We start from the raw sequence: 24,904 nt of genomic DNA, 5'->3' as shown, positions 1-24,904 counted from the left end.
TTGTTGTGTCAGTCCCAAGTCTGCCCTGGATCCCTGAGCTCATGGATGTTTTAGAGAGGAAATATCTGTGCTAATGAATAGTCCTTAGATCTTGGTCTTCTGCAGACCTTGTGGCCATGCTGTAAGGTCCTCCCTTTGGGCATGTGAAGAGGGAAAGATGAGGCAGGGAAGAAGCTTTCTTTGATATTGAAACATTTTATTTTTCAGGGAAGGGGGCATAGCTATTTATTTACTTTTGATGGAGCCAGGGCAAACCATTTGTTTGATGGATTAGGCACTTAGTTTTAATTTCTCAGGTTGCCTAGGGTACAGGACAGGCAGGTTAGCTGGAGCAATTGTCTCTATACAAATGGAAAGAATAATGTCCTGAAAAGACAGCATTAAGGGGTCTGCTCTCTCCTCTGCAGACTGTTCCACAATACTTACCCTTTAAATCCCAGTCAAGTCTCTTGAGGAGACCTGAGTTAGCAGTCAGAAGTAGAGGCTTGTGTGGCCTTTTAGCTGCAGACTAAATACCACTCTAATAATGAGGCCTTTGACATATGCAATACTGTTTTTTCCCCTCATAGGAATGGTTTGATAAAGGCTGTTTATTATTTTTTGTGTGTGTGTGCTGTTGCCAATACCTTAAGCCCCTGTTATTATGACTTGCCAGGTATTATAGCAATATATGTAAAAACAGGCGATTAACTCAGTGACTTGCAAAGGAGAATATTATGAGTCTACTCCTCTTTGGGCAGAGAGCTTGCACAATTCTGGTAACGTCTGGCTCATTCGATTCCCCCAGTTTGGGTTAGGATGGCTTAAGGATACACGAGGTACGCACGTTATGTTAGTGTGAGGAGAAGTGCAGCATAGACTGTCAGGGATGACGACTGCCAGCTTCCCATGCACATCTTTGCACCCCAGGGAAAATGCAGGGTACCTTGCCCTCCTGTGAAAGGATACGGTTGCAATTACTTTTGTGGAGTAAACACATCCACAACTCAGCAGTGTGACTGACTGATGTATGACTGGCCTCTATCGCTCTGCTTGTGAATGTGGTAGAGCTCTTCTAATTTACAGCAGCTTCTCCTCCTGATTTATTTACCAACCCAGCCTCTAGAGGAGATTGATTTTTTTGATATAGAACCAAGCAGTTTCTTTTTTTTTAACAATACAGGCCTGTAAAATCAGAGTTTGACTTGTTTTTTCTAAGAACGAAGATTTCCCAAGTCCCATGTTGTCATTGGTATTCAAATAAAATTTGAGGAGCAGAGGCATCAAGTGCTCCTGGTGCTGAAGAGGCTGTAGTGGTTGTCCTGCCTGAGTGCTGCAGATGCACCTGAGATGTAGTCTGCTTACGTGATTGACCACCAACTGGTCAGCAGCTCCTTCTGCAAAGCATCTCTGTGTCTCTCTGCAGTGATGAGAAACAAACTCCTTCAATTCCCAGTAATCTACCACTTTGATTCCCAGTATTAACAACACAGATACAGCAGTACAGAGAGGGGCATCATGAAGCAGGCAGTGAGAGGAGTCTGCCCCAGAGGTGATGGGCACCTGTGCCAAGGGATGCTCGCACTGCGATACGAGTGCCGCTGCAGCACCAAGCTCGCCCTGCCTGCCCTGGGACGTTGTGTACCGGTGCAGAGAGGTGCTCACCGTGGCATGCCCAGAGCAAAGTGATCCCACGGTGAGTCGGCCACGTGGCTCGTAGCAGGAGGGATGACTTGCATGTTCTGCCCATCCACCTGAGCATGGGTATTTCCAAAGACTCAAAAGGAGCATAGGTATCTTTCAAGAGAAGAAAAAGACAAAGGGAATTTTTCAACTTAGTTGTTACTTTTGTTGTTGTTGGGGGGGCGGGGGGGGGGGAAGTGTATTCGTGTGAGCAAAGTCACTGGCACTCAGAATGGGGAGAATTTTCTTAGCTCTGGTGAGGACTTTGCCTTTGAAGGACACAGACACAGCCCCTGCAGTTTTGGTACCTCGGTGGGCTCTGAAACTCAAGTTTTCTTCAGTGCTTCTGTGTGGAAGTGCAGATCACTTTTAGACTCTTCCGATAACGAACAACAAGACCCTGAAGGGCCCATTACATGCTTGGCACAGCAGGAACCTGGTTTGATGGAGCTGTTGAGCTACCTGTGTGACAAATCCTGCACCAGTTCCTAGCTCTGAAACCCAAGTCATGAAGTCTGGAAACGATCTGTCAGTCATAACATGCCCAAAACAAAAGAAAAAAAAAAAAAAAAAAAGATGTTATTTTATAGCTGGATCGCTTCAGCTGGATCTGACTCACCAGGCAGCCATGCAAGCGCTTGTGTTGGCACTATGGAGGAGGCAGCATAGAGAGGAGAAGGAGCAAACTGCCAGAGGGCAAGGGACCACAGAAAATGTACATCAGCCCATGTTCTTACGCTTTGCCACTGTTCACTTTCTCACAAGAAACACTCCTATTCACTCACACCTCCACACTGCTCTCTAGAAGGCAAGTGCCCTCTTCCTTTTTGAGACTCCAGTCTACGCTTTCATACTCAGCAGAAGGATTTAAGCCTCAGCAGGGGCCAGCTGACACAGCAGCTAAGATTAGATCCCAAACAACTATTTAAAAACCTTGTGTAATCAGTAAGAAAGGGCAAAGAGCAGAAGTGTTAAGAATAGAGTGGCACTGAGTTTGAAGGCCCCCTCTGTCCTTCCTTATGATAGCCAGCAGCTTCCCCATGTCTGCAATAATGAAATGAAGCATCTGCAGGGCCCAGCAGTATTTTGAACGGGATTAAAAAGGAACGAAATGATGGACGCTCACTTCAAATCAGGCCTGAATGTCCTGAATGAAAGAACCCAAAAGGTCTCAGCTTAAGTATGTGTTTAGGAGGTCAGCTGCTGGTCCCTGTAGGAGCGGTCCTTTCCAGCTCCAGATGCAACCGCTGCTTGCATTGCCATTGAGTGAGACAACTCAGTCTTTTAACTAAGCTAAACCAGATCCTCAGCTTTCCCATGGGAAAATGAAGTTAAATAGTTTACCTGCATATACCACTTGTATAGAAAACTGGGCTAAATGCCCAATTTGTAGGTGCATAACGTGGTCTTTTTTGACACTTTGCTGTTAGGCAACTCTTCCTGTAATCTGTCTATAAGGACTGTAAACATGGAGTTTTTTATCGTCTGCACATAGCCACATCTTGGTTAGCTCCAGGATCCCGAGTGAAGAACACCAAGCTGAAAGTGGAAGCTTTTCTTAAAGAACAATTTGGGGTAAAAAGCAGATACTCAAGCTATGCACAATTCATGCTCATGTCTGATGAAGCACAGGCAGGAAGAAGCCAGCTCCCTTTGCAAATGCCTCGCCATCGGCACTAACCCTTGGCTGCAACAATCTTGGCCACCTCCCCGCCAAGGAGCCCCTCATCAGCTGCCAAAGTGGGAGTGGGGGGTTTGAACCTGAAACTTTCCTCCCCCTGCGGCAGTGTCCAGCCAGCACCTCCCAAGCCATACGGGGATGTAGGATGTGCCTGGGGAAGGAGCTGCGCCCTGGAAGGCTTCGCTCTTTTCTCATTTCCTACCAGGCTTGCTATGAAGTGCCAAATCCTCTCTCTTTGTCTCCTTGCCCAAACCAGTGTTTTGCAGCACCTGGGTGCCCTGGCCTCGCTGCTGCAGGCAACTCGGCACCACCACCGGCCGCATGCGGAGAGACCATCCCTCCCTCTGCCAGAGCTGTGCTGCCAGGTTCTGCTAGTGCTATAATAAGAATAAATAAAAGCCCTCAAATAAATAGGAAAAGATAAGGAGGTAGATAACTGTAATTCTCATGACTGATAGTATTACTCAATTTAGACATTAACATTCTAGCTAAAGCTTTAAATCCTGGATTTACTGAGCATTGCCTGTTATTAGTTTTGCCTACTCAGAACGCATTGGTGGCAGGTAGGTGTGTAACTGAAAAATTACTTTGAATTAGGCTGTGAGTTAAGCATTGCAGAGACAACGATTCCCCCCCACCCCACACTCCACCCCGGCTGCTGCTGAAAGGTCTTACAGCATTTATTATTACCCTTGTGGAAGTTTGGGAGGAGTGTTTACCTGATGGATCCATAGCCTGTATAGTTCCCCACATTCCTGTATTAAAATGATACCCCTAATCCTTGTTCCGTAGCTAAGAAATGACGCATAGCAGATCCTGCATCATGCCCCTGCCACATCTTAAACCCTTTCTTTTCAGAGTTGCAACCAGAGATGATTATTCTTCACCCCTCTTGATGAGGTTTCTGCTCTCAGCCAGGTTATAACAACCACCAAGCCCTGCCCTGGAAGACAGGGACACCATGGGGGAGTCCCCAGAGACCCTCACAGCACTACACACATAGCAGCTCCAGGAGCAGCCTGCCATAAACAAGAACCGGGGAGTTTCCAGGTCCTTTCCCTTCTCCCTCACTTCAGCTTGGTGGAAAGTGGTGTGTCCCTGTGGCGCTGAGCCCTGGAGGGACTTTCCATGAGATCCATGGGGAAAAAGAAGAAATGGTTCAGATAGCAATGGTAGGGCTTGATCCATCCAGACACGGCTATGAATGGCAGAAGTTTCCCCTTTGTTAAATTGGTGGCTGTGAAGTTATTTCACATTATTATTGTTGTTCTTGTTGCTGTTATTATGACTACTACCTTTATTTTGGGGAAAGACTTTGAATATGTGTGTGGCCCGTTTTCACCATGCACATACATATATGCATATATATGGAGAGAAGGAAAGAAAGCAGCATTGGAATCGCATCGCCACAAGCAGTCAGGAAGCGACTCTGTCAGCATTACTGAGAGCAGTTTTGTTCATTATGTTCTCTACCCCATCTGCACACATATGGATAAATAAATTGCTTCACTCTCATGTAAAGTCCATTGAACTCCTGCCAGACTTTATGATTCTGCATTGACCCACCAGAATTCAAAATAGGTTATCTTGGAGGTAAAAAACCCCTAACGGATACAGAGGGTATGACTTATTCTGTCTCATCTTTGTTTTAATGCCTGCAAATGCAAATATAATGGAATATAAAATCGCACTTTCCAAATGCAGACTCACAGTTTGAAAATCTGGGATAAGGTATCATATCTGCTGAAGTCAATAAAAGATTTTAGTGACTTTATTGAGACAGGACTCCATACCTTAATATGCTTTAACATTAAACTGAGTGCTGCTTTGAATACCAAAGATGATTTATTGGAAAGCAATACCAGGGCGTGTCAAACCTAGTGATTTAGATTACCCTGGGTTTATTATCACTTTTTCTCCTAACTGAATTTTAAAGATTAGTATTAGATGACTGTTCATATTAAGGAGCCCTGTTGAAGGCTATCATGTGCTTCATACGTTATGCTGCTATTTAAAGAAAATTCTTTATGTCCATTACCTAAAAAGACCAGTGGACAAAGAATGGAGGAAGACATGGATTCTAAACTGTCAAATAAGCCCCTGACCCTATGCCTTCTCAAACACAGGCAAAAATATTTTTTTTCTTCTTTTACAGTCTGTTCCCAGATATTATGCTTTCATTTTTAAATCAAGCCAAAGCTGGACTTTCACTGAAGACAAAATACGTATGTTTTATTGATGATGTGCATGCACGATGATATTGTGACTTCTTAAAAGAACTGTCAAAGAGCAGAAACTGTAATGGATGTTAACGTGAAAGTCTGAAATGATGACAGTCTATTTGGCCGCATGCTTCCTGAGCTGGTATAGCATGGGAAAACAGGCGCTTGGGAAGTTGTCATTATTTCCTCTTGTGTTGTTTAGAACAGACTTACAAAAGCAGTCAGGTGTTACTGTCAAGAGGAACTGTTGGTTTGTGGCAGTATAGCCCTTATTTTCTAGTGAGCATGCAATCATACAGTGGGAAATGTCTCCTGGCTGCTTTGGTAGTGACAGCTTTCAGCAAAAATATTCAGACTCTGTCATTTAAATGTAGTACGCAGTTAAAGATTATGAGCTAATCTTTCACTTCCAGTTGCTTTTGTTTTGCCAAGACCCTCTCAATTCGTCCGTGACCTAATTTTTAAAAATACAAATATTGTGGCACAACCACGATCCAAAGCCCCAGGAGACGCTCACTTCATCCCTAAGGACCTCCCATGCTTTCGAACCACAAATGCGGAGAAGGAAAATTGCCCAAGTAACATGAATCTGACATTAAGTCATATGGAAAACCAGTCCTTTGAAAGGGGCAAGGACCTTTCTACAGCATTTAGTAGGCTTCCTCTCAGTTGTGGATGAGCAGCAGCGGGAGCACTTTTTTGTGCCCGTAGGCAGTGGCGTGGCTGAGCTGGCTCTCCCTGCACAGTTTTCGTGCAGCCCTGCTGGACCAGCCATCCCCCCACCGAACCCCATAACCCTGCCCCCACTGGCACTGACCAAAACTAGACTTTTTGTTTCCCTCAAGTCTTCGATTACGTTTACAACCATCAATAACTAATTTAGGTCATCGTTGCTTTTGGCAGTGCTGGTTTAGTTTGCATTCCTTTCTTCTGCTCTTTTGTGTTTCGCTTTTCTGAAGTATACGGGTTTGTCTTAATGTGACATCTCTGTGCAAACATATGCATCTGAGGAAGGCAAAAGAGATTTATTGCATTTTGGCTAATACAGAGGAAAGGGGAAATTGCCTACATAATGAAACAGGAGATTCAGTTTTAACTATGTCATTTCTCTCGTCTCCATAGTACTGAATACACAAATATAAAATACATAATCTACCTCCTCCTTCAAACATATCAACGTACAATTAAAACCCACAAAGCTTGACAACCTGTTGTCAAGTTGTTTAAGCAGTTGTTTCAGAATCTGACAGACAAACTTATAAACAAAACGTAGAGCACCAGATTGTGGGATGAGGCAGCAGCATCACGTGGCTTCCTCAGTTATCTCAAAATTTGGAAAACAAAAAAGTAGAGGAATACTTTTTCTCCTTGAATAAATAACAGTTTAATTACATTACAGAAATAAAATATGATATGGTAGGAATACACTGGAAATCTTACAGAAATACTATTCTGCTACTGGTATGTAAATGGTCAAAGCTACTTTTCATGACAATCTGAACAGTACTTGTGTACAAACTATTATACAGGTTGCTAATGAAAAATATTGCAGCAGTTGCAAGGATGTTACCAGCTCAAACAAACATCTAATGATACAATATTCTTCTAAGAGGAAGTAATAATGTTAGATTTACAGACAATAAAGAGTTATGTTCTCCACTTCGAAACACTGGAAATAAAAAGCTCAGGTAATCCAATTTCTTTACCTCATATTATCACAAGGAAAGATTTTCCTTTCACTATGAAACAGCATCCCAAGAGACCCTGTAAACAGTTTATTCAAAGGTAGTATTTGAGATGTCACAGCAACTTCAACAATCGTCCTAGTCTACAATTACAGACTTTTTAGGCCACTGCTTGTACAGATGACGTTTTTTTAAAATTTTTCACTTATTTACATACATTCAGCCCAATAACAGCAGGTAAAACACGCTGTCTATCTCACAATAGACACACTAAAATTTTCATCGAAAGGCCAGTGCAAGAAGATGTGGATAGTGATTGCACAGCATCGAGATTATATTACACAAATATACAATTAGACTGTTGAGAATCTAACTCTGCACGCATGTGACACAGATGATCTTCTCAGTAGATGTGCGACACTTGGGAGTTGGTACATACACGTAACTGCAACTATTGTTGGTTGGTTGATGATGACGGCAGAACACGGTATTGTTTGTCTGTGTTATCGCTAAGTGAAGGCAGGCAACTGCAAATTAGGAATACCTAACGCTGAAGTTTAAGTACAGCTTATCTTGGAACGGCAGGAGTTTTTTCTAATGGAAGAGTAGTTATACTTAGCGCGCAACGTGTAGGGAAATTGTTGCCACCTCTTTAATAAATGGTTCTAGCTGAACCGACACAGTTCCCAGAGCTTTAGAATAACTCATTATGCAAATGAAGATACTGACGATAGACGGTAACATTTCACAGGATGCTATTTCTTATTATATCAGTAAGCACCAAGTTAAGTGCCAAGACAGCCCCATTGTCCCATGATTTATCACGTAAAATTTAGAACTTGAATGCACAACAAAAGTCCACAAAGTTTGCATTTAAACACAAGAAGACAGTTTCAAAAATGGCTCTTAAAATACCTTTACATTTCAAATGGGCTTTCCTCCCCTCCTCCAAGAGGACCGCTTTAGCTTTAGGATGGACTAGACCTAGATACAAGAAAGATCTTTCAGAAGGAGGACTTGCACGTCCTCCGGGAATCCTCTGCAATCTGCTGGTTTTGGCTGACCGCCGCAGCCCCCTCGGGAGCGTGGTGCCCTGTCCCACCAGCCAGGTAAGCTGCAGGGGAGCTGGGTGGAGGAGGAAAGTAAGCCCGTGTCTTCCAGCTGCTGCTCAGCACCTCACCTGATGTGATCTTTAATATGGGCCACCCCGCACCAAGCCTCAACTTCGGAGGCACTTACGGCCCCGCAGAGCCGCTGGCTGACATCGGCTGGGCTGCCCGTGCCACCGGCTGCTTTGGCCTGCACGGAGGTACCAGGAACGCCATGGGGACACCAGGGCGGCCGGAGACCCAGGGCTGCCGTCCCCCTCTTGCTCCCTACGTAACCCCCAGGACGGGCAGCATGGATTTGGCTCCACTCGCCCGGTGCCACGGAGGGAGTCGCCCCTCTTGCAGCAAGTGTCAGGCAGCGAACGGGCTAAGCCAGCTTTGCAGCTATTTTGGCAGAAATCAGCCAGAATAAGAGTGAGGAATTGGTCCAAAAAAAGCAAGGCAGCGGAGAAGAGGACCCCAGACCTTCTGATTCAGAATGGAATTACGGAATATCCAAGCCTCAAAGACCATGCAGTAACATGCTCCTCGGCAAAGTCCCAGGCTGCAGAAGCAATCCCACCACGGAACAGAGTCACCGCTTCCCTTCAGTAACTTCTTCCTTGAAGCCGATAGTGTCAAACCTTGTCATCTGTATCCTCACCTGATTTCAAGCAATCAGATTTGAATACTAATGGACTTAAAACAAATTATAATTTATTTCTGGCTTTCTCAGCTTTCAGGAACACCACCGACAGCCGCTTCAGTTGTCAGTGCGGGCTCATGCCATGCTCTGCCTCTTGTTGCCATTTATTCTCAAGTACAACTGAAAGGTTGCTCTCTCTAGCATGTGGATACCCCTCTCAGAGTGGGTTGGGATGTTCTTAATATGGTACTTTCATCAGTAATCAGTTGGAAGAACTCAATTTTAGAAACAGAATTTGTGTGCAAAGCGTGCAACAAGAAATACAGTTTACATTTGGTCATAGTGTCCTATCTTAGTTATGCTACCATGACTCACACCGATTAGTATACTTACACACACACACGCACACGCACACATGTACACACACATAGATATTTATTTATATACACGCTCACACAGTAAGAAAATGTCTGACAATATTTCCTCCTCTTTTAGTGAAGACAGGAGTCTGGCATCTCAGGCTCTGGATCTGCTTAAACCTGGGATACGGGAATGCGACACACTTCAAGTATACATCGACGGCACAGTGATAACATCGCACATTGAGTCTGACACATGCTGTCTTCAGTGGTCCAGCACCAGCACGTGGCTTAAAACCAGATGCCCATTAAAGGAGCCAATATCCGGGACCTTCGCTTTTCAGTGTTCATATTCACACAAAGCCCAAGAGCGGGGCGATAGTCTTTACAACCACAAGTGTCCTTCCGTATAAACGCAGTGGTATTTAAAAGTCTGAACCAGTGCATTCCTCTCTTACATTCCTCCTCTATTCCTTTGTTGCTGTTACTCTCGTATGCATGTCAAAGTAAAAGGTAGTGGGGAAATAATTTTAGTAGAAGAACACAAAGCCTCTCCCCTAAGTCCACAGAAGACCACTAAAAGTGTAAAATTTCCAAAATAGCTCATAGGAATTCTTCAAATACAGTAAGTGTTTTCCATGGGGTTTACATATCACGTTTCACATTATTTCCACGGAAGTCTACCTTATCACTTTGTTTAATCAGACAAATATCAATAACACATAATAAAACAGCATACAATTCACAGGACACGACACATTTTACAAAACCTCTAAAACTCAGCACTGCCGCTTTTGGAAAAAATCAAAAACTCCTATTACTTACAGACATGAAATACACTTCACATTGAAATGAACAGCATGATTACAAGTTTCTTTTTTTCTTATTTGATGGTACTGGTTTAGGATGCGTTAGTTTTCAATTAGGTTTCACAATTTTTTTTCACACCCCCAAAAGGAACCATTGCTAACCTGGTATTTATTTTCTCTGTGTTCTTTCAGGAAATTTACTATTATTCAGTAAACACTTTTTGAGAAAAAAAAAATTGAAAATTTAGCTTGAATCCCTAATTGTAAAACCTGAAGAACTGGCTGATGGTAATGCTCTTAACACAATCATCACTCAGCTTACAATGACAAACCAAAAAAATATTACAGGAGGGTACAAACACGTTAAGCCACGGGTTTGGTTTTCTCTGTTGTGGATTTTTGTTTTTTTTTTAAACTAACTCCTTTTCTCACAATGCGGAGAAGTCTCTGACTTACAATGCTTCAGCAGTTGTGTCTGTGGAGACAGACATGGTAACTTTGGCAATCTTAACTGTGCTCTTAATGCAGCTCTCGGCAGCCCTGTGCACGTTGCCTGCGTTGTTGGCGTGTTTGTGCTGGCAGTCAGACTCCATGCTGTTATCGAGGGGCTGCGCGGTTCCTTCGCAGGTGGGGAACATGCTGCGGAAGGCATGTCGCAAGTCCTTGCTCCTCAGAGCGTAGATGATGGGATTCACTGTTGAATTCAGCAAACAGAGCATGCTACAGAAGGCAAAGACAGTCTTGATGAGCTTGTTCATTTTCCCAAAGACATCGTACACCATGATGGCAAGGAGAGGGCCCCAGCATATGATTAAAACGACTAGGATAAGGACCAAGGTTTTGGCTAACCTGATGTCCATACGAGTTTGATCAGGCCTAGTGATCTGTACCTTACCATCCTCTGTAGACTGAATGATTATGCTTTTCTGCGTGCCCCGCTGAATCATGCGAACCGCGTGGCTGTGAGCCTTCCACAGTATGTACATGTAGGCATAGACAATGAACAGCAAGAGGACGCTGGTGACCCCGATCCAGAACATCAGGTACGTCTCGTCGATGAGAGGGAATATGTCCGAACAAACAGAATTGAGCTTTTTGCAGTTCCAGCCGAGCAGAGGCAGAACGGCTATTACAATAGCGATGGTCCACATCACACAAAACGCTACAACAGCCTTTGGTCGGGTAACAATCCTTTTGTAAGCTAGCGGCCTGTGTATAGATATGTACCGGTCTATTGCCGTGAGGAAAAGGCTACCTACAGAGGCGGTGAAGGAGGCTGTAACTCCACCCAGTTTGAACAAGAAGACGTTGGGGCTGTCCTTCCGGTGGAAAACATGGAAATCCACAAAACTGTAGACAAAAATCACGCTGCCCAGGAGGTCGGCTACAGCCAGGCTGCCGATGAAATGGTAGGAGGGTCTACACCGGAGGCTTCGGGAGTGGAGGATGACACACAGGACGAGGAGGTTCTCTAGCACTGTGAAGGTGCCCAGGGTGAGTGACAGCACGGCGATGGCCAGCTGCTGGCTGGGGTTCAGGATCATAAAGCACTCCATATCCATGAAGTTCTCCCCACACTGTATGTTCTCCTCATTATCCTTAAACGTGGACAGGGACTTGTTGTAAAACTCTGTGATGTTGACCTGATCCGAGGGAATAATGCTTAACAGGGGATCATCTCCTGCAGTCATTTTTTCTTGGAAGGGATCACCCCTGAAGGAAGACAGAGGGAACTTCTGGGGGTAGTATCCCAGCTTGGATGCCATGTCGCCTTTCATGTCTTCGTACTGGATATCGTTGGAGCCCACGTAAAGGAGATCTGTCGTGATTGTTCGGAAAGTTGTATCTGCGAGGCCATCTAGGATTGACTTCATAACCCCAGTCTGGTTGGTTTCAGAGAGACTTGGGGGAGGAAAAAATGCATCGGAGGAAACCCTAGAAGGGGAAAAGATCAGACGTCATTAAGATAAACAGGGAAACAAACTCCACAAACAGCCAAACTGTCCCCAACATTGACCTTTCTCTTGCATTCAGTGTAGGTCTAGCCTTTGCCACCTGCAGGAATCAGGGTGAGTCAAGCACTTAGAAAGAAATCATCTGGATTTCACTAAAACTGAATTACGCTAAGAAGTGACGTGAAAAATGGAGGCACAGGGAACTGAGTATTCCACAGGAAAGTAATTTTCATTTCTCATCAAAACCTTCCGACCTGCTCCACCAGAAACATATTTTTTGCTAGATCTGAACTTGGCTCCTGATTGCAAAGTACCTCACAGACCAATATTCCTTGGGCTTGCTTCATTTAGATAATACCAAGTGCCACTGCAGGAGAAGCATTAAATTGAACCATCACCTTCACTGCCTTTCTTTCAAAAGGCAGCAAGGGTTTTGAAAGCCTGACAACGGAGAGGGAAGAGGGAAAGAGCCGTGCACTCTGAAGTTTCACCCAGTATGCCTGTATACCCATCATCACCCTGTTACAGCAATCTGAGGCCTACTAACATCCTGAATTTGTTATGGCAAATTTATTAGCAAGGTATTTAATCTACAAATATAGCTTCATAACTCTAGCCCTTCCTTCTGTTAGGCGAACTAAGGGATGTTTGGGCTACACGGGGGAGGCGGGCTGTCACCCAGCCCTGTCCACAGCTTTGGGAAAAGTGACCTGCATCACCCAGTGAGTGAGTGCATCACAAACCTCCATCAGGGCAGGCCATGTTCGCCTAGAAAAACACAGCATCAAGTTTGGGTCAGAGTACAAATGGCTTAAACCCCAGGCAAAAGGGACCAGGAGCCACTGCTCCTGTGAGAGGCACAGAAACGTAACTCGTCCCACTGGGGACACCCTCAAAAAAATTCTGTCCCTTCAGAAACGGGGACCGCAGCAGAAGGTCCCCAGGTAGCCAGTGGCCTCTGACTCCCGTTAGCCCAGCCTTTGCTCATGGATGGTGAATAATTGCAGGGTGCAACTCCTGGCCTTGGGTACCCTTGGGAGGGCACCCTCATCAGCATCTGAGCATCTTACATGCATCAACATGTAAGACAGGTCTGTCTTACAGCTCTTCTTATGCTGTGCTCCTTTATATGACTTTGCCCATAAAACATGCCTTGAACGTGCATTGAACATCTGCTTTAGGGGCCCCTTCCACCAGCAGAGTGACTGAGAGTGGTCTGAATGCAAATAAAAGCCAGAATCATTGCTTCGGTGTGCTACAGCTATTCCACATCTGCTACGGGACACCTCGACGATTTCATCAGCAACAGGAGCAAAATCAAGCTTCCTCACGCTTTTAGAATGGATGAAATTGTTTGTGACACTCAAGAAATCCCAGATGCCATATATATGCTTGTACTGACTTAACCTGTTCACTTTACACAACCGACAATAAACGGCCAGAAAAGCCACGAGAGATTATCTGCCAAAACCCAGAGTACTGATCACCTCAACTCCTGAAGAGGAGACTCGCACAGTAGGTACCACAGCTCGGTTTTCCCATGGAAACTAAAAGAAAGAAGAAAAGGATTCCTCTCTACAACAATACCAATACTTCAAACCAGAAGAAATCATGAGCATTTCCAAAAGAAGCAGAGATCATTTGGCTGATTAGATATTTATACTCATATATATATATATATGCACTTACACAAGAATTTTCCCATAGTCTAAAGTTTTGCATTTGAGTCAGCGGGCCTGCACCTCGAGTGTTAAAGGGAATATATGTACCTAGACCTCCAAAGACACTGCAACTCCAGCGCTGCAAACAAGGATGAGTACAAACAACCCTTACTGGGACGGTCTAACACACAATACACACTGACTGCATCTGCTTTTGCAGACATCATTTGCTCAGCAAGTAACAACATAATCATTAGACAGACAGACAGTATTAAAGAATTTAATTTTGATGGTGTGAGCAGTGAGGGAGGTAAATGCCACTGATGCACACGTTACAAATGAACAGCAATAATCTAATACGTAAGGTACTTTTCTTCCAGAAGGTACTTTACAGCTGTTTCTAGTAGAACTTGCAGATGTTACATGTTGCAAAAATGACCCTGCTGACAACTGACAAATCTGCTTTGGGTGAAGTCTGGCAACTTTAAACTTGGCATTACAAAACCAGTTTAAAGCCAGGAGTGAAGAATGTGTTATTAATTTGAAAACTACCCAAAAAATATTAAATAAATCATGTAGCTCTCTAAACATGTGAAGATGGCTGTGGTATTCTCTGCTGTTCCAGCTTTTTTTCTGACAGAAGACAAGACAACCATTTTAATGAGTAAAGCCACAGCCCCATGTCGAGAAGATAATGTTTGAGTAAAGCTTCAAAAACTGTATGCAACTGCGCACTTCTGCTAGACAGACAAACAAATTGTTGCGAGGTAGCTGGTCCCTGCTGGAGTCATGTTAAGTACAGACTTCCTCAGAACAAGGTGCAAGCCGCCGCACAACCCCTACCTTTGTCTGAAACACAAACGAAAGAACACGAATTCCTGCGTGCTCTTTCGAAGGTGGCAGCGAGTTATGTGACAATATCACTATGCATGCATATGCTATGCTAACAACACGGTTAATGGGATCAGGAGAGGCAAGTCTTACTCTGAATTTCAATGATTTTTTTCCCTCTGTATTTTTACGTTGAGATTATTACAGTAATTTCCACCTTATTGTCTCTGCAAAGAGAGTTTTCTTTGAGAGTACTTGGGAGTTCATTAGTGGTGTAGTTTAGACTTTGGGGGATGCAGCTGACATTAATTTTGGTTTTGTTTGCTGCTGGGAATATCATAATTGGAAATTTCTAGCAGTATGTGTGCATGCACCTATTCAAGTAGCAGTTGATTTTTATTAAAGTTGCAGTAAAACAGACATTCGCCTGATCTGGAATTGCACTTTACTGGAATTTCCTTTATTTTAATTTACATACTAGCTTGTCCCGGTACAAGCTACAATACTGAAATTCACTGAAGCGATCAGTGAGGTTTTCCATGGCTGTCTAGTGAAAACAAGACCGAACCTTTGGCACCGCGGTTATCAGGAGAGTCCACGTCACAGTCCGAGGTGTCGTACGACTTGACAGAGACTGAAAAGCCAACGTCAAGACGCAGTGGTCTGGTTCTTGGTCTTTCTCTTTGCTCAGGCACATGTGCCAGTGCCACACAGATTTTGGCTCTGAGCTTTTCTGTCCGAACCTGGAGTGGCGAGCAGGCACTGCCCACAAGAACAGGACAGCCCATGCCATCTGGCCACGCTGCTCTTCGCAGCTGGCTTCAATGCAACCCAAACCCGTACTGCTTGGGACCCGTGACCACCTCTATGCAAAACACCCTGGGAGCCTCTGTGGCTTCTCACCGCCTCCCTAGGGGACATGTCCCCTGCACAGACCTCTCCTCTCTGGACGGGGCTGGGGTGACGGCCATGTGCCACAGCAAGGTCCCCTCACGGGCAGGGCGGCAGCAAGGAAGAGCCTCCCTGCCCTGCCAGAATTCACTCTTCCAACAGAGCCTTTGAGTCTCCAAAGCTCTCAGCTTCATCCCTGCCTTAAATGAGCTCTACTACCTCACTCATTTTAAAACTGCTTTAAAAAGAACTGGAACATTGATTAAAGATGAGGAAGAGCCTGCGCTGATGCCAGCACTCAAAATTCCTGATGTGCTTCCACGACTGCAGGCAGCAATTAACAGTAAGTAATGAATTATGATTAAAGATAAGGATTAAACAATAGAAAAAAAAATAAATTCAAGCCTGTTTTATTTGGAAGACCGAACCCAGAAATCCCACGGCTGAACACCATTTCAGACTTCTCTCCCATCAACCAGCGGCTGTGGATGGGCGCTGCCAGGCCAGCTGTGCTGCCCCTAGATGGGGCGGTGTTTACAAACACCCCACTTCGCTGTCTGCACAGACCTGGATTTAACTTCTCCAGCCCATCTTCCAGCCTGCTCTACCAGGGTTCAAACGTATGAAGTTAAGTATCAGCTGAAGGTTGAAGACACAACTTTGTAAGGCTTTGCCCTCAAAGCAAAAGCGTTAGTTAAGCACTGAGGGGGCAAGTCTTACTAGTGCCCTCCACCACGTGGTTAGGTATAGCCTTAAAAGAAACTTGGATGATATCAGAATGTAAAGACCTCTCAGGTGAAAGATGTAATATGTAAAAGGCTGATAACTCATCTTGGACAACAGGGAGGATTACACCCTCCCTGGACCTCTTGTTGGTCCAAAGGACCTGTTCACTCGGGGAGCAAGAATGTGACTTCATTAAAATGCTATTACCTAGTTTCTCCTGCTGTTCTAGGGGAGAAGGATGGCTGGAAAGTTTTTATCATTGTCTAAAAAAAGGGCTGAATTTATTATAATTTTCAAACCAGGATGATTGATAGAGCAATTTTAATAGCCTGAATAGAAACAGTGAATATCTGCGTTCTTCCTCAGAAAGGAATTATGAGCAATACAATGATGCTACTGATAACTGCAGAAATGTTGACGTGGCAAGAAAAGGGATCAAAACAAGAAAGGGAAATCCACAACCAAACCTTTCTAGCTTCTATTCTAGAAAACACTTTCATCTCCATGTCTATACATTTCCTCTATGATACTCCAGCTAATTAAAAACAAGTAGGGCGAGTAGGTATAACTGAAACAGTTTTTGAACGCACCAGAATATGTAAATGTATTCTCCTTGCTTACACATTACCAGGTTTGCAAAGTCCTTCAAAGAAGGGCTTTATCTTCTGGTAAGTTCGCACAGTGGCCAGTACATTGGGACTCCTACCAAGCTGGGTCCACAAAGTACTACCACAGGAGAAACAGCAGTAATTTATACTCATGTGCAGTCAGCTGAAAAAGTGTGAGAGAAATTAGATCTACCATAGTAACTGTTGGCCTCCAGGAATTAGAACTGTCCTATAAAATGAAAATTTATATGGCTAATAATTACCTTATCCCATATGGCAACGAACAATACTGCTGCGAGGACAGAGCAAGGTTTCTACGCCTTGGAGAAAGAAATGCGCAGTCTGAGAAATGGCACTCTCAGGCTCCACACCAAGCAAGGAAAAAACATATGTTGACAAGAATGTGAAAGCAGTATTACCTCTATCCTATTTACTGTTTTACTACTCCATCTCCAACACTGTGCTACTCCTAGGCTATAAATGGCAAATGTGCTGTCACTCCTAATTCAGGAAAACTTGCATTCGTTTCAGTGGGAATTTTCTCAGTGTGAAGGATCAGAAAGGAGCACAGACGCTAGAAGAGGAGCAAATGAGGGATGCCATCTTCTAGTTACAGCAAGGCACTGTCACCTATGGGGTAAACTAGGGCATGCAACTAGCGAACCAAATTTTGTTCTTATGTAACGTCATGGTATCTTTGTAAAGTTGAAACTTAATTAGCAAGAAATCACAGCTACATGGTTATTTATGTTAATTAACATACCGTTTGCACACGAGCAGGGTAGGGGCTGGATTGTTCTAATCTGGGGGCAAACTTGCCCCTACATGACAACCCCCTGCATCCAGCAGCTGACAATCTGAATGACAAAAACAAAACAAAGGGAAAAACAGAGTGTTAATCAGTGACCAACAACATTTTTAGAAGAAATAATGTTCTTTCCTCCCTGCAAAGTTTTGTTGGTGGGATGTGTGTACCAGTTTCAGCACAGATGACTTGCAGACAGAGAAAAAGAGGCTATGCCTTACTTCCCAAACAGCCAGAGCATACATGTGTGTCTAAGATCACAGAGGTTCAAAAGCGAGGCCGAAGTCCTGCTCCATTTGGTGCAGGTGAAGGACCTGAACTTTGCTCTCCGGTGAGCCAGGGGAGCGTGCCGGCAGCCTCTCTGTTCTGCTGCCCATCCCTAAACTGCTTGAGTTGTTCCATGTTGGACCAAGAGTTAAATACGCAGAAATAAAGGCACTAACTGACATTCCAGCAGGCAGGGTGCATGCCTGATAAGATGAGAGGCTTAGCCTCAAGCCTTTTCTCTGAATTAAGCAAACCAAGGATGTGTCTCCCACATCCCACCCAGCCGCAGCGGGAAGAGTGGGAAGTGCTGCCCCACCCGCCTGTGAAAAACCCCCAAAGCTCCTGAGTTCACTTGAAACCCCTCAGCCTGTGAATTCAGCCTCCTACACACACATTCCCTACCAAATCAGAGACAAGATGAGTCACTGAAGTCACAAACCAGCGAGGGGAACGTCAGGGTCACGTTAATGGAAAACTTAGAGCTACCCGGTCTGTCCAGCTTTTGGAGAAAGGAGGGGAGGCAGAGGTGGCTACTTTAAAACAATGTGGGATTTTAAGATCTTTCACGCTCTACTTTATATATCTTAATTTCAGCTAAGACAGAGTTTTGAGAGAGGATGAAGAGGCTAGCTGAAGCATGAAAGGCTCAGATGAAAGCGAAAGAGTGAAGCAAGAGTGACCTGGCATTTCCTTAAAAACCAGCTCCAGTTTAGAAACTCATTTCCCAATAAAGTAGAATGAAACAGGTAATACAAAAAATTTGATTCAGTGCTATGGTATTTACATATTAAAGAAAATGGAAAGAGAACTCATTAAGCTGGCCAATTTTGAACTCTCAAACTTTTTCACAAAAGGGGTTTATCTTGGATTTCAATATTCCAATAGAAATTGCTTCATTTCCAGCCTCTTTTCTAGCCATTCTCTGATGCCAAAAGGTGCAGGCGCCTATTACGGCTGAGCAGAATTGACATAAATGTCAAACAGAGACAGAGCAGCCCAGCCAGGTGCAAAAGAGATGGAAGCTGAACGCTCAGTCTCCTGGAAATACCCAGAAGACAGCAGCTTAGCACACGACGTAGTTGAAGGGAAACAAGTCATAGGAAGGCGCAGAGCAGGACGTGAAAAACCCAGGCTCCACTGGATTCTACATGCTAAAGGTCCCCAGAAGAGTGCAACATCTGGAGGATGAAAATACAGGAAAAACACATTTATTATGAAGAAAAAAAAAAACACTCCAAGAAAACAGCTTCCATGTAATGACCAGAGCAGAACAAAAAGGTCAAGAATTTGTTGCAGCAGAAAATACTAGTGAACTTTATTAAAAGAGTAAGGAATATGTGACACAAGGGTAGCAAAACCACCAGGCTCCAGGGAGAGCTCTCATGAACTACACAGAGTACGCGTCTGCCTCCTCCTCCCTCCACAACACGCTGTGGCCATAAGAAGTTTTAATCAAAGACTGTGAGACAGCAAGGAGATGCTGAGAGCCAAGGTAATGCGAGTTAAGGATCGGTGTGAAGGGCACTGGGAGGAGAGGTAACTACTGTCCTCGTGGAGGGAACAGCACGTCTCCAGGTGAGACGGGAGCAAGCTGGGGAAAGGTAAGATAGGAAGACCCAAGCGGAAGGAGCCACTGGGAGACAGGGATGCTGATTTTAGGGCAAGAGAATAACTGCCTTTGTGATTGGCTTGGGGAAAGCAGATCAGGTGAAGGAGAAAACTCACGAGAGAACCTCCCTCCTCTTCTGAGCTACATGAACTTCACAGAGACGCCTCCATAAGCTGAAGGATACAGCTAGCGGGATTTTCAGATCTCACCGTAAAGAAAGAACAGACCCACTGCTCTGCAGGCACTGACTTGCTCTTTTGAAAGTCCATTTCTGATCTGTACTCAAACGGCAAAGGAAGACACAAAGGGCTCTGAGAAGCCATCCTTAGTAAGGTCACAGAAAAGGACAGCACTGTGTGCACTGGCACACGGGACCGAGCTGGGGACATGCAGGAGAGATCAGTTAAGTAAATCTGACCAGGGGCACTAATAAAAATCAAACTGCTTAAGGAAAATTAAGTACAGGATGGACCTCAGAGGTGGAAAGGAAGAGAATGCTCAAATGGAGCCACTGAGTGACCCATGCAGTGGATAAACACACCAAAAGAGGGAATGGGGTTTACAGGTAACGACAGAAAGCGCACGGAAGGTCAGCAACACATTGCAAAGCAACATCCCTTCTGCCTCCGTCCTCCAAAGTCTACTTTTCCGGAAAATTGTTATTAGGCCACCAAGTATCGGCAGTGCTCAGAAGCTAGGACAGAAAGGCTTTTGGCAAATGTGATGTCCCACGCCATCAGAGATAGCAAAGGACAAAAATACTCACTCCAATTAAAAAATGTAAAACATTCTTTCATTTCTGGAGCTGTCTGGCCTTTCATAAAATTTAAATAAGCTCAGATAAGTCTCTTCATAGCTACATTCAGAATATAATGATATTCAAATATACTGCCTTCACACACACAAACAACTTGTGAAATTATTTGCCAGCATATTAAGCCACTATACCAGATTGCTTGGCAATGGTGCATGTCTTCGATATATGCAGATGCTTTTCTTTTTTAAAAAAGGGAGAGAGGGAGAGAAGAGAAGTGAGAAAGAATTACAGGAGAATCTGATATCCAAGTAGCCAGAACAACAAATAGCAGAGAGGCTCCAACCAATATTACACCAGATTTGGAGAAATAGTTAAAAGATACAGAGGGATGATATATATATATATATATATTTCTATGCATAACTTACAGATAGACATACACAAACACATACATATGCCTGGAGGAACAATTAAAGTCTCATAACCGCTGCAGTAGTGTTTGTCATGTGTAAACTCAAACTTATGGTGTCGGAGAACAAGCAGACAATCTGGAAGTGTAGGTACAAAAAAATATAGGCAAGGTAACTGCTGAATCTCTTTTTGAATTCCCTTACACATAGCCTTCCTGGGGAAAAGCAAGATTCTAAAATGAGTACATCTATCGCTGAGATCCTGCAAAAGTTACTTTGCAGGTAATGTACACATAGGTACCTATACACACACTCCAAACTTATGCCACCTAATTTTCCAGGCACACGCAAATCCTGGATTCCAGCACTGCATTGTTTAGAACAGAGACAGAACTAACTAAACCCATTGACTTCTGAGAGCACGTTTCACGTATTCACCGCAATGGGAAGGTAGGAGCCCCCCAAGTCCCCAAGCACGAACTCTGAACCGTTTCCTAAAATGCAGACAGATGAAAATTACTCCAGTGAGGGCTCAAAGAGAACTGACAGCATTCCCTGCGGAACTGCTCCTGCTCAGTACTTCGTGCTGAGTAAACACACGTTTCTTAAGAACATACAACTACCATAAAAAGGGTTAACACACGATGAGGTATTTAATGCCATCTAGCCTCGATCTATGCAAACCAGACAACTGAAACGTATTAAAACACCCAGTTTTACCAACCGTTAGCCAAAGTATAAGGAGTGACATTATACGAACACACACAGTAGTGAAATACCTATTTTATCTGTAATTTGGATGTGGGTAGCTTCATCAAAAAAGGATGTTCCTACTGAAAAGAGGCAGGAGCGAGCTTGGGGTGTGCGTGTGTGCATCATAATAATGCCCCTGCATGAGGCACAAACTGCAGAATAAAATGTACTCCAACCTTATGTTGCAAACCCAATCATTTTTTATGGGCAACAATGGCACCTTCGGGAAAAAGAAAAAAAAAAAAGTTCTTTCTAACGAGAAATTGATTTATAAGTCATTAAAACCATTTCAAAAGGACAGGTCGTGGCTGGTTTCAGCCATCATTAACAAAGCCAAGCACTTTCAAAGAGCCCGAGTTCTGGGGGGAAAATGCTTATCCCACCGACAGCGATCGTATGTGCACTTTTTGCAGCAGTACAGTGTCAGCCTAGAAATGGAGATGTAAAGAGCAGTACTGAGAAGACAGGTTGTCACATTTTTAACTTTGCATTAATAAGAAATGCTGTTGCTGTCTATTCTGGCACATTTGCAAGCTTGCTTTTAAGTATGAGGGGCTGGCATGCATTTCCACTATAGATAGGAAAACAAGAGCAGCCTTGTTATGATTAAAAGGGTCTATTTCCCTCTGCCTTCTGTCTTCTCTGTCCATCTGCACAGCTGCTTTGAACTTGGCCAAATCCCAGTGCTAGGGTCGCCCGCAGTACATATTTTAAATCAGCATCAGACTGTGTGAATTTGTTCCTAGAGAAGAGAAAAAACCTCCAAATTCTCACTTAAATGGTTGATGAGTGGTTTTGTAAAACATTCATCATTTTAGTGAATTTACATAGCCTGAACTAATTGGGAAATGGCTGTGAAACATACCTAAAATCATTTACTATTTCAGGAGGAGACTCAGATAAAGCCAATACAGACATCTGCAAAGAAATGAGGAGCAATCATTGAGAAAAAATTAATTCTGTGGATGCGCAGGTAGCCCACTTGCATGACTAGAGTGAGGTCACAAAGTTTCCATCACAGAAGTTACGGTAATTTCTCTTAAAACGTGCAGAAGCAGAGAAACTAGGTAAAGAAACTAGAGGATGAAACTAGTAGAGAAACTAGACAATGCATGAGACCTGCTGAACCACAAATGGCAACGTGTTCGTAACAATCTTGGGCGACTAAATGAATATACGGGTTTGGGTTCTCCCTTGCCTCTTAATCTGCTCACCTGCCTCTACTCTGTAGAAATGAAAGCCATCCCAGCACTCCCTCTCTAGTGTGTAACACTTTCAGCACCAAAATTCCCAGCAGGATGATGGTCTGCAAGCATTTCGGAATGGCTACATTAAAGGCTGCAAGTCAGAAATTACTTTTTTCAAAAAAAAAAAAAAAAAGTTAATTTAATTTCTAAACTTCTGTTGCCCAATCAGAAACCTGTGAACAGAGAAAGGGAAAGAAAGGCTTGCATTGGCTAAGACCTGCCATTCCTTCAGCAGAGCATGAAAGCCCTTAATGGGGTCCTTTATGCAACTCAGCTAACATAATTCACTGAAGAACAACAGCCAGGATCAAAGGCGCCCACCAGCTCATCCTCCTGATACTATAACCTGCTTTCACCTTCGCCCTGAGTTTTATAGGTATTTTGATTTGATTACTGTGGGTGTCGGCGTTATCGAATGGTCGATGAGGCAAATTCACAGCAAATAGTAGATTTCTTTACCTAGTCAACTTACACCCCCCCTGCTCCCCCCCCCCCCCCCCCCTTGGCAAAAGATGCCTGCTGGTTCAGTCAAACAATTACTGCTTTTTATCAATTCTGCTTTAAGTGTTTTTAATTCAAATGGTTCTGCCTCTCATTCCAAAGACCAACAAATAATAAAGCAAAGCTGTTCCTGGTAGCTACAAAACTAATTTTAACCTCAAGCAAATCAGGAATTACACATTCATCTTCTAAACTGTTCAAAGATGTTACGTTCGTTTCTTTTACGGCTGATTTAATAAACTCTGCCTGCATAATAAATATTCCTACTACAGTCGCAGGGTTTTTTCCTTTCTTGAGAAGGTAAAACCCATGCTGGCAGTTTATATGAGGCGTAATTTGAAAAGAATTAAGCACACCCAAGCAATTTTTGCAATGTTGCACATTTTGTTATTAAATATGGTATTAAATATCAGTCTCATCCTTTGCATGATCTTGGTACATGTGAACAGCAATGCCACCCCCAGCAGAGAATGCTGTATTCCTTTAAGAAAAGGTGAACAATAACAATGAAAAGAAGATGATACATCTAAGGGGAAAAAAACAACCCAACAACATTACTACACCTTTAACAGATTAAAAAAGCCACGCTATGTGGTTTTGTTGGGTGTTTTTTTTTAATAAAAAAAGAACTTGTAGATACTCAAGGAGTATTTTGCTATCTGGCTCTACACTATGCATGTCCCTTTATCTTCTGAAAGAAGAAAACAGATGCCCAAACTGTTAATATGATCATTTGCTGCCATACAGAAAATAACACTGATGATAATTTTAGAGAAAGAAGGAAAACTACGGGCTTCATCTTCTGACACCATTTTACTTAATCAAACTGCAATCACAGTAACGAGCTCTCTGCTACCAAAGGCTTGGTACATACCTCATCCAGGGGTGTTCTCAATGGAGATTTGCAGACGTCTTTGAGACAAAAAGATGCCCATTTAAAATAAGCCCATCTGGTTACTCAGAATTCTTTCTCAACAGCTGAAGATTTCACATGACAAACACCGCGTGAAGTTTAAAAAGCTCACTCTTTTTTGGCTCTTTTCCCCCCAGACCTCCCAGTTTCAGACAAAAACAACCCAACCAACCAAAACCCCTCCTGGGATATTCTGAAGATGCTGGATGCCTAAGTGACATCTTTTAACGGCACATCACTGCGCACAAAATCACGATCCGCCTTTAATTTCGGTGCCAGCCTCCGCGGCAGAGTTCGGGGAGGAGAAGAGCCGCGGCAACCCGGGCTGGATGCCACCCGCGGTAAATCACCGCTGGCTTAGGACGGGAGGACGGACCTCCGATGTCAGACAAGGTCCGGTGGGAGCCCGGGAGGCCGCCGGCTCCGCGCACAGAAGAATAGACGCGTGTTAACCACACCGCCGCCGGCCGCCCGCACCTCGCCCGCCGCCGGGCTCCCCTCCGGCCGGGCTGCCCCCGTCCGCCGGCCGGGACTGCGAGGGCGAGACGGGCACCTCGGGCTACCGGCTGTTCCCCGGTGGCCCCGCCGCACCCTCCGGCTCCCCCCGGCTGCCCGAGGCGGCGGCGCGGGGCCGTGCCCGGGGCAGGGGCGAGACCCGCGCTCCCCCGGCCCCCTCCGCAGCGCGGGGCGCCGGATCCCGGGAAGGGATGCTGCCGCCTCCCCGCCGTCGGGGCAGCCGGTGTCACCCCCCGGGTGTCACCCCCCGGATCTCCCCCCACCCCCGACCCCGCCGCCAACAAACTTTGAGGGGGACGACG

At 44.4% G+C, this 24,904-nt stretch overlaps 1 protein-coding gene and 1 long non-coding RNA gene across 11 annotated transcripts in view; one reads left to right on the top strand and one right to left on the bottom strand.

The window, feature by feature from the left end:
• Positions 1–24,904, top strand: part of LOC308064662 — a 604,713-nt gene that overhangs the window by 85,148 nt on the left and 494,661 nt on the right. The gene's annotated exons all lie outside the window — the stretch shown is intronic.
• Positions 6,572–24,904, bottom strand: part of CNR1 (cannabinoid receptor 1) — a 36,403-nt gene continuing 18,070 nt past the window's right edge. For 2 of the 10 annotated variants that reach the window (XM_080389389.1, XM_080389390.1), the window contains exons 2-3: positions 17,588–17,681; positions 6,572–12,087 (exon numbers count right to left, since the gene is read on the bottom strand). In XM_080389389.1, coding sequence (XP_080245515.1) covers positions 10,605–12,026 — 1,422 coding nt within the window. In that variant the 5' untranslated portion in view covers positions 12,027–12,087; positions 17,588–17,681 and the 3' untranslated portion in view covers positions 6,572–10,604. The other 8 variants (XM_080389387.1, XM_080389386.1, XM_080389388.1 and 5 more) reach the window with 8 other exon arrangements.

Source organism: Falco punctatus (assembly GCF_963210335.1).
Source record: "Falco punctatus genome assembly, chromosome: 5".
In the NCBI taxonomy this organism is placed as follows: domain Eukaryota; kingdom Metazoa; phylum Chordata; class Aves; order Falconiformes; family Falconidae; genus Falco; species Falco punctatus.
The sequence above is the reverse complement of the archived record's forward strand: the minus strand, read 5'-3'. Positions and strand labels throughout refer to the sequence as shown.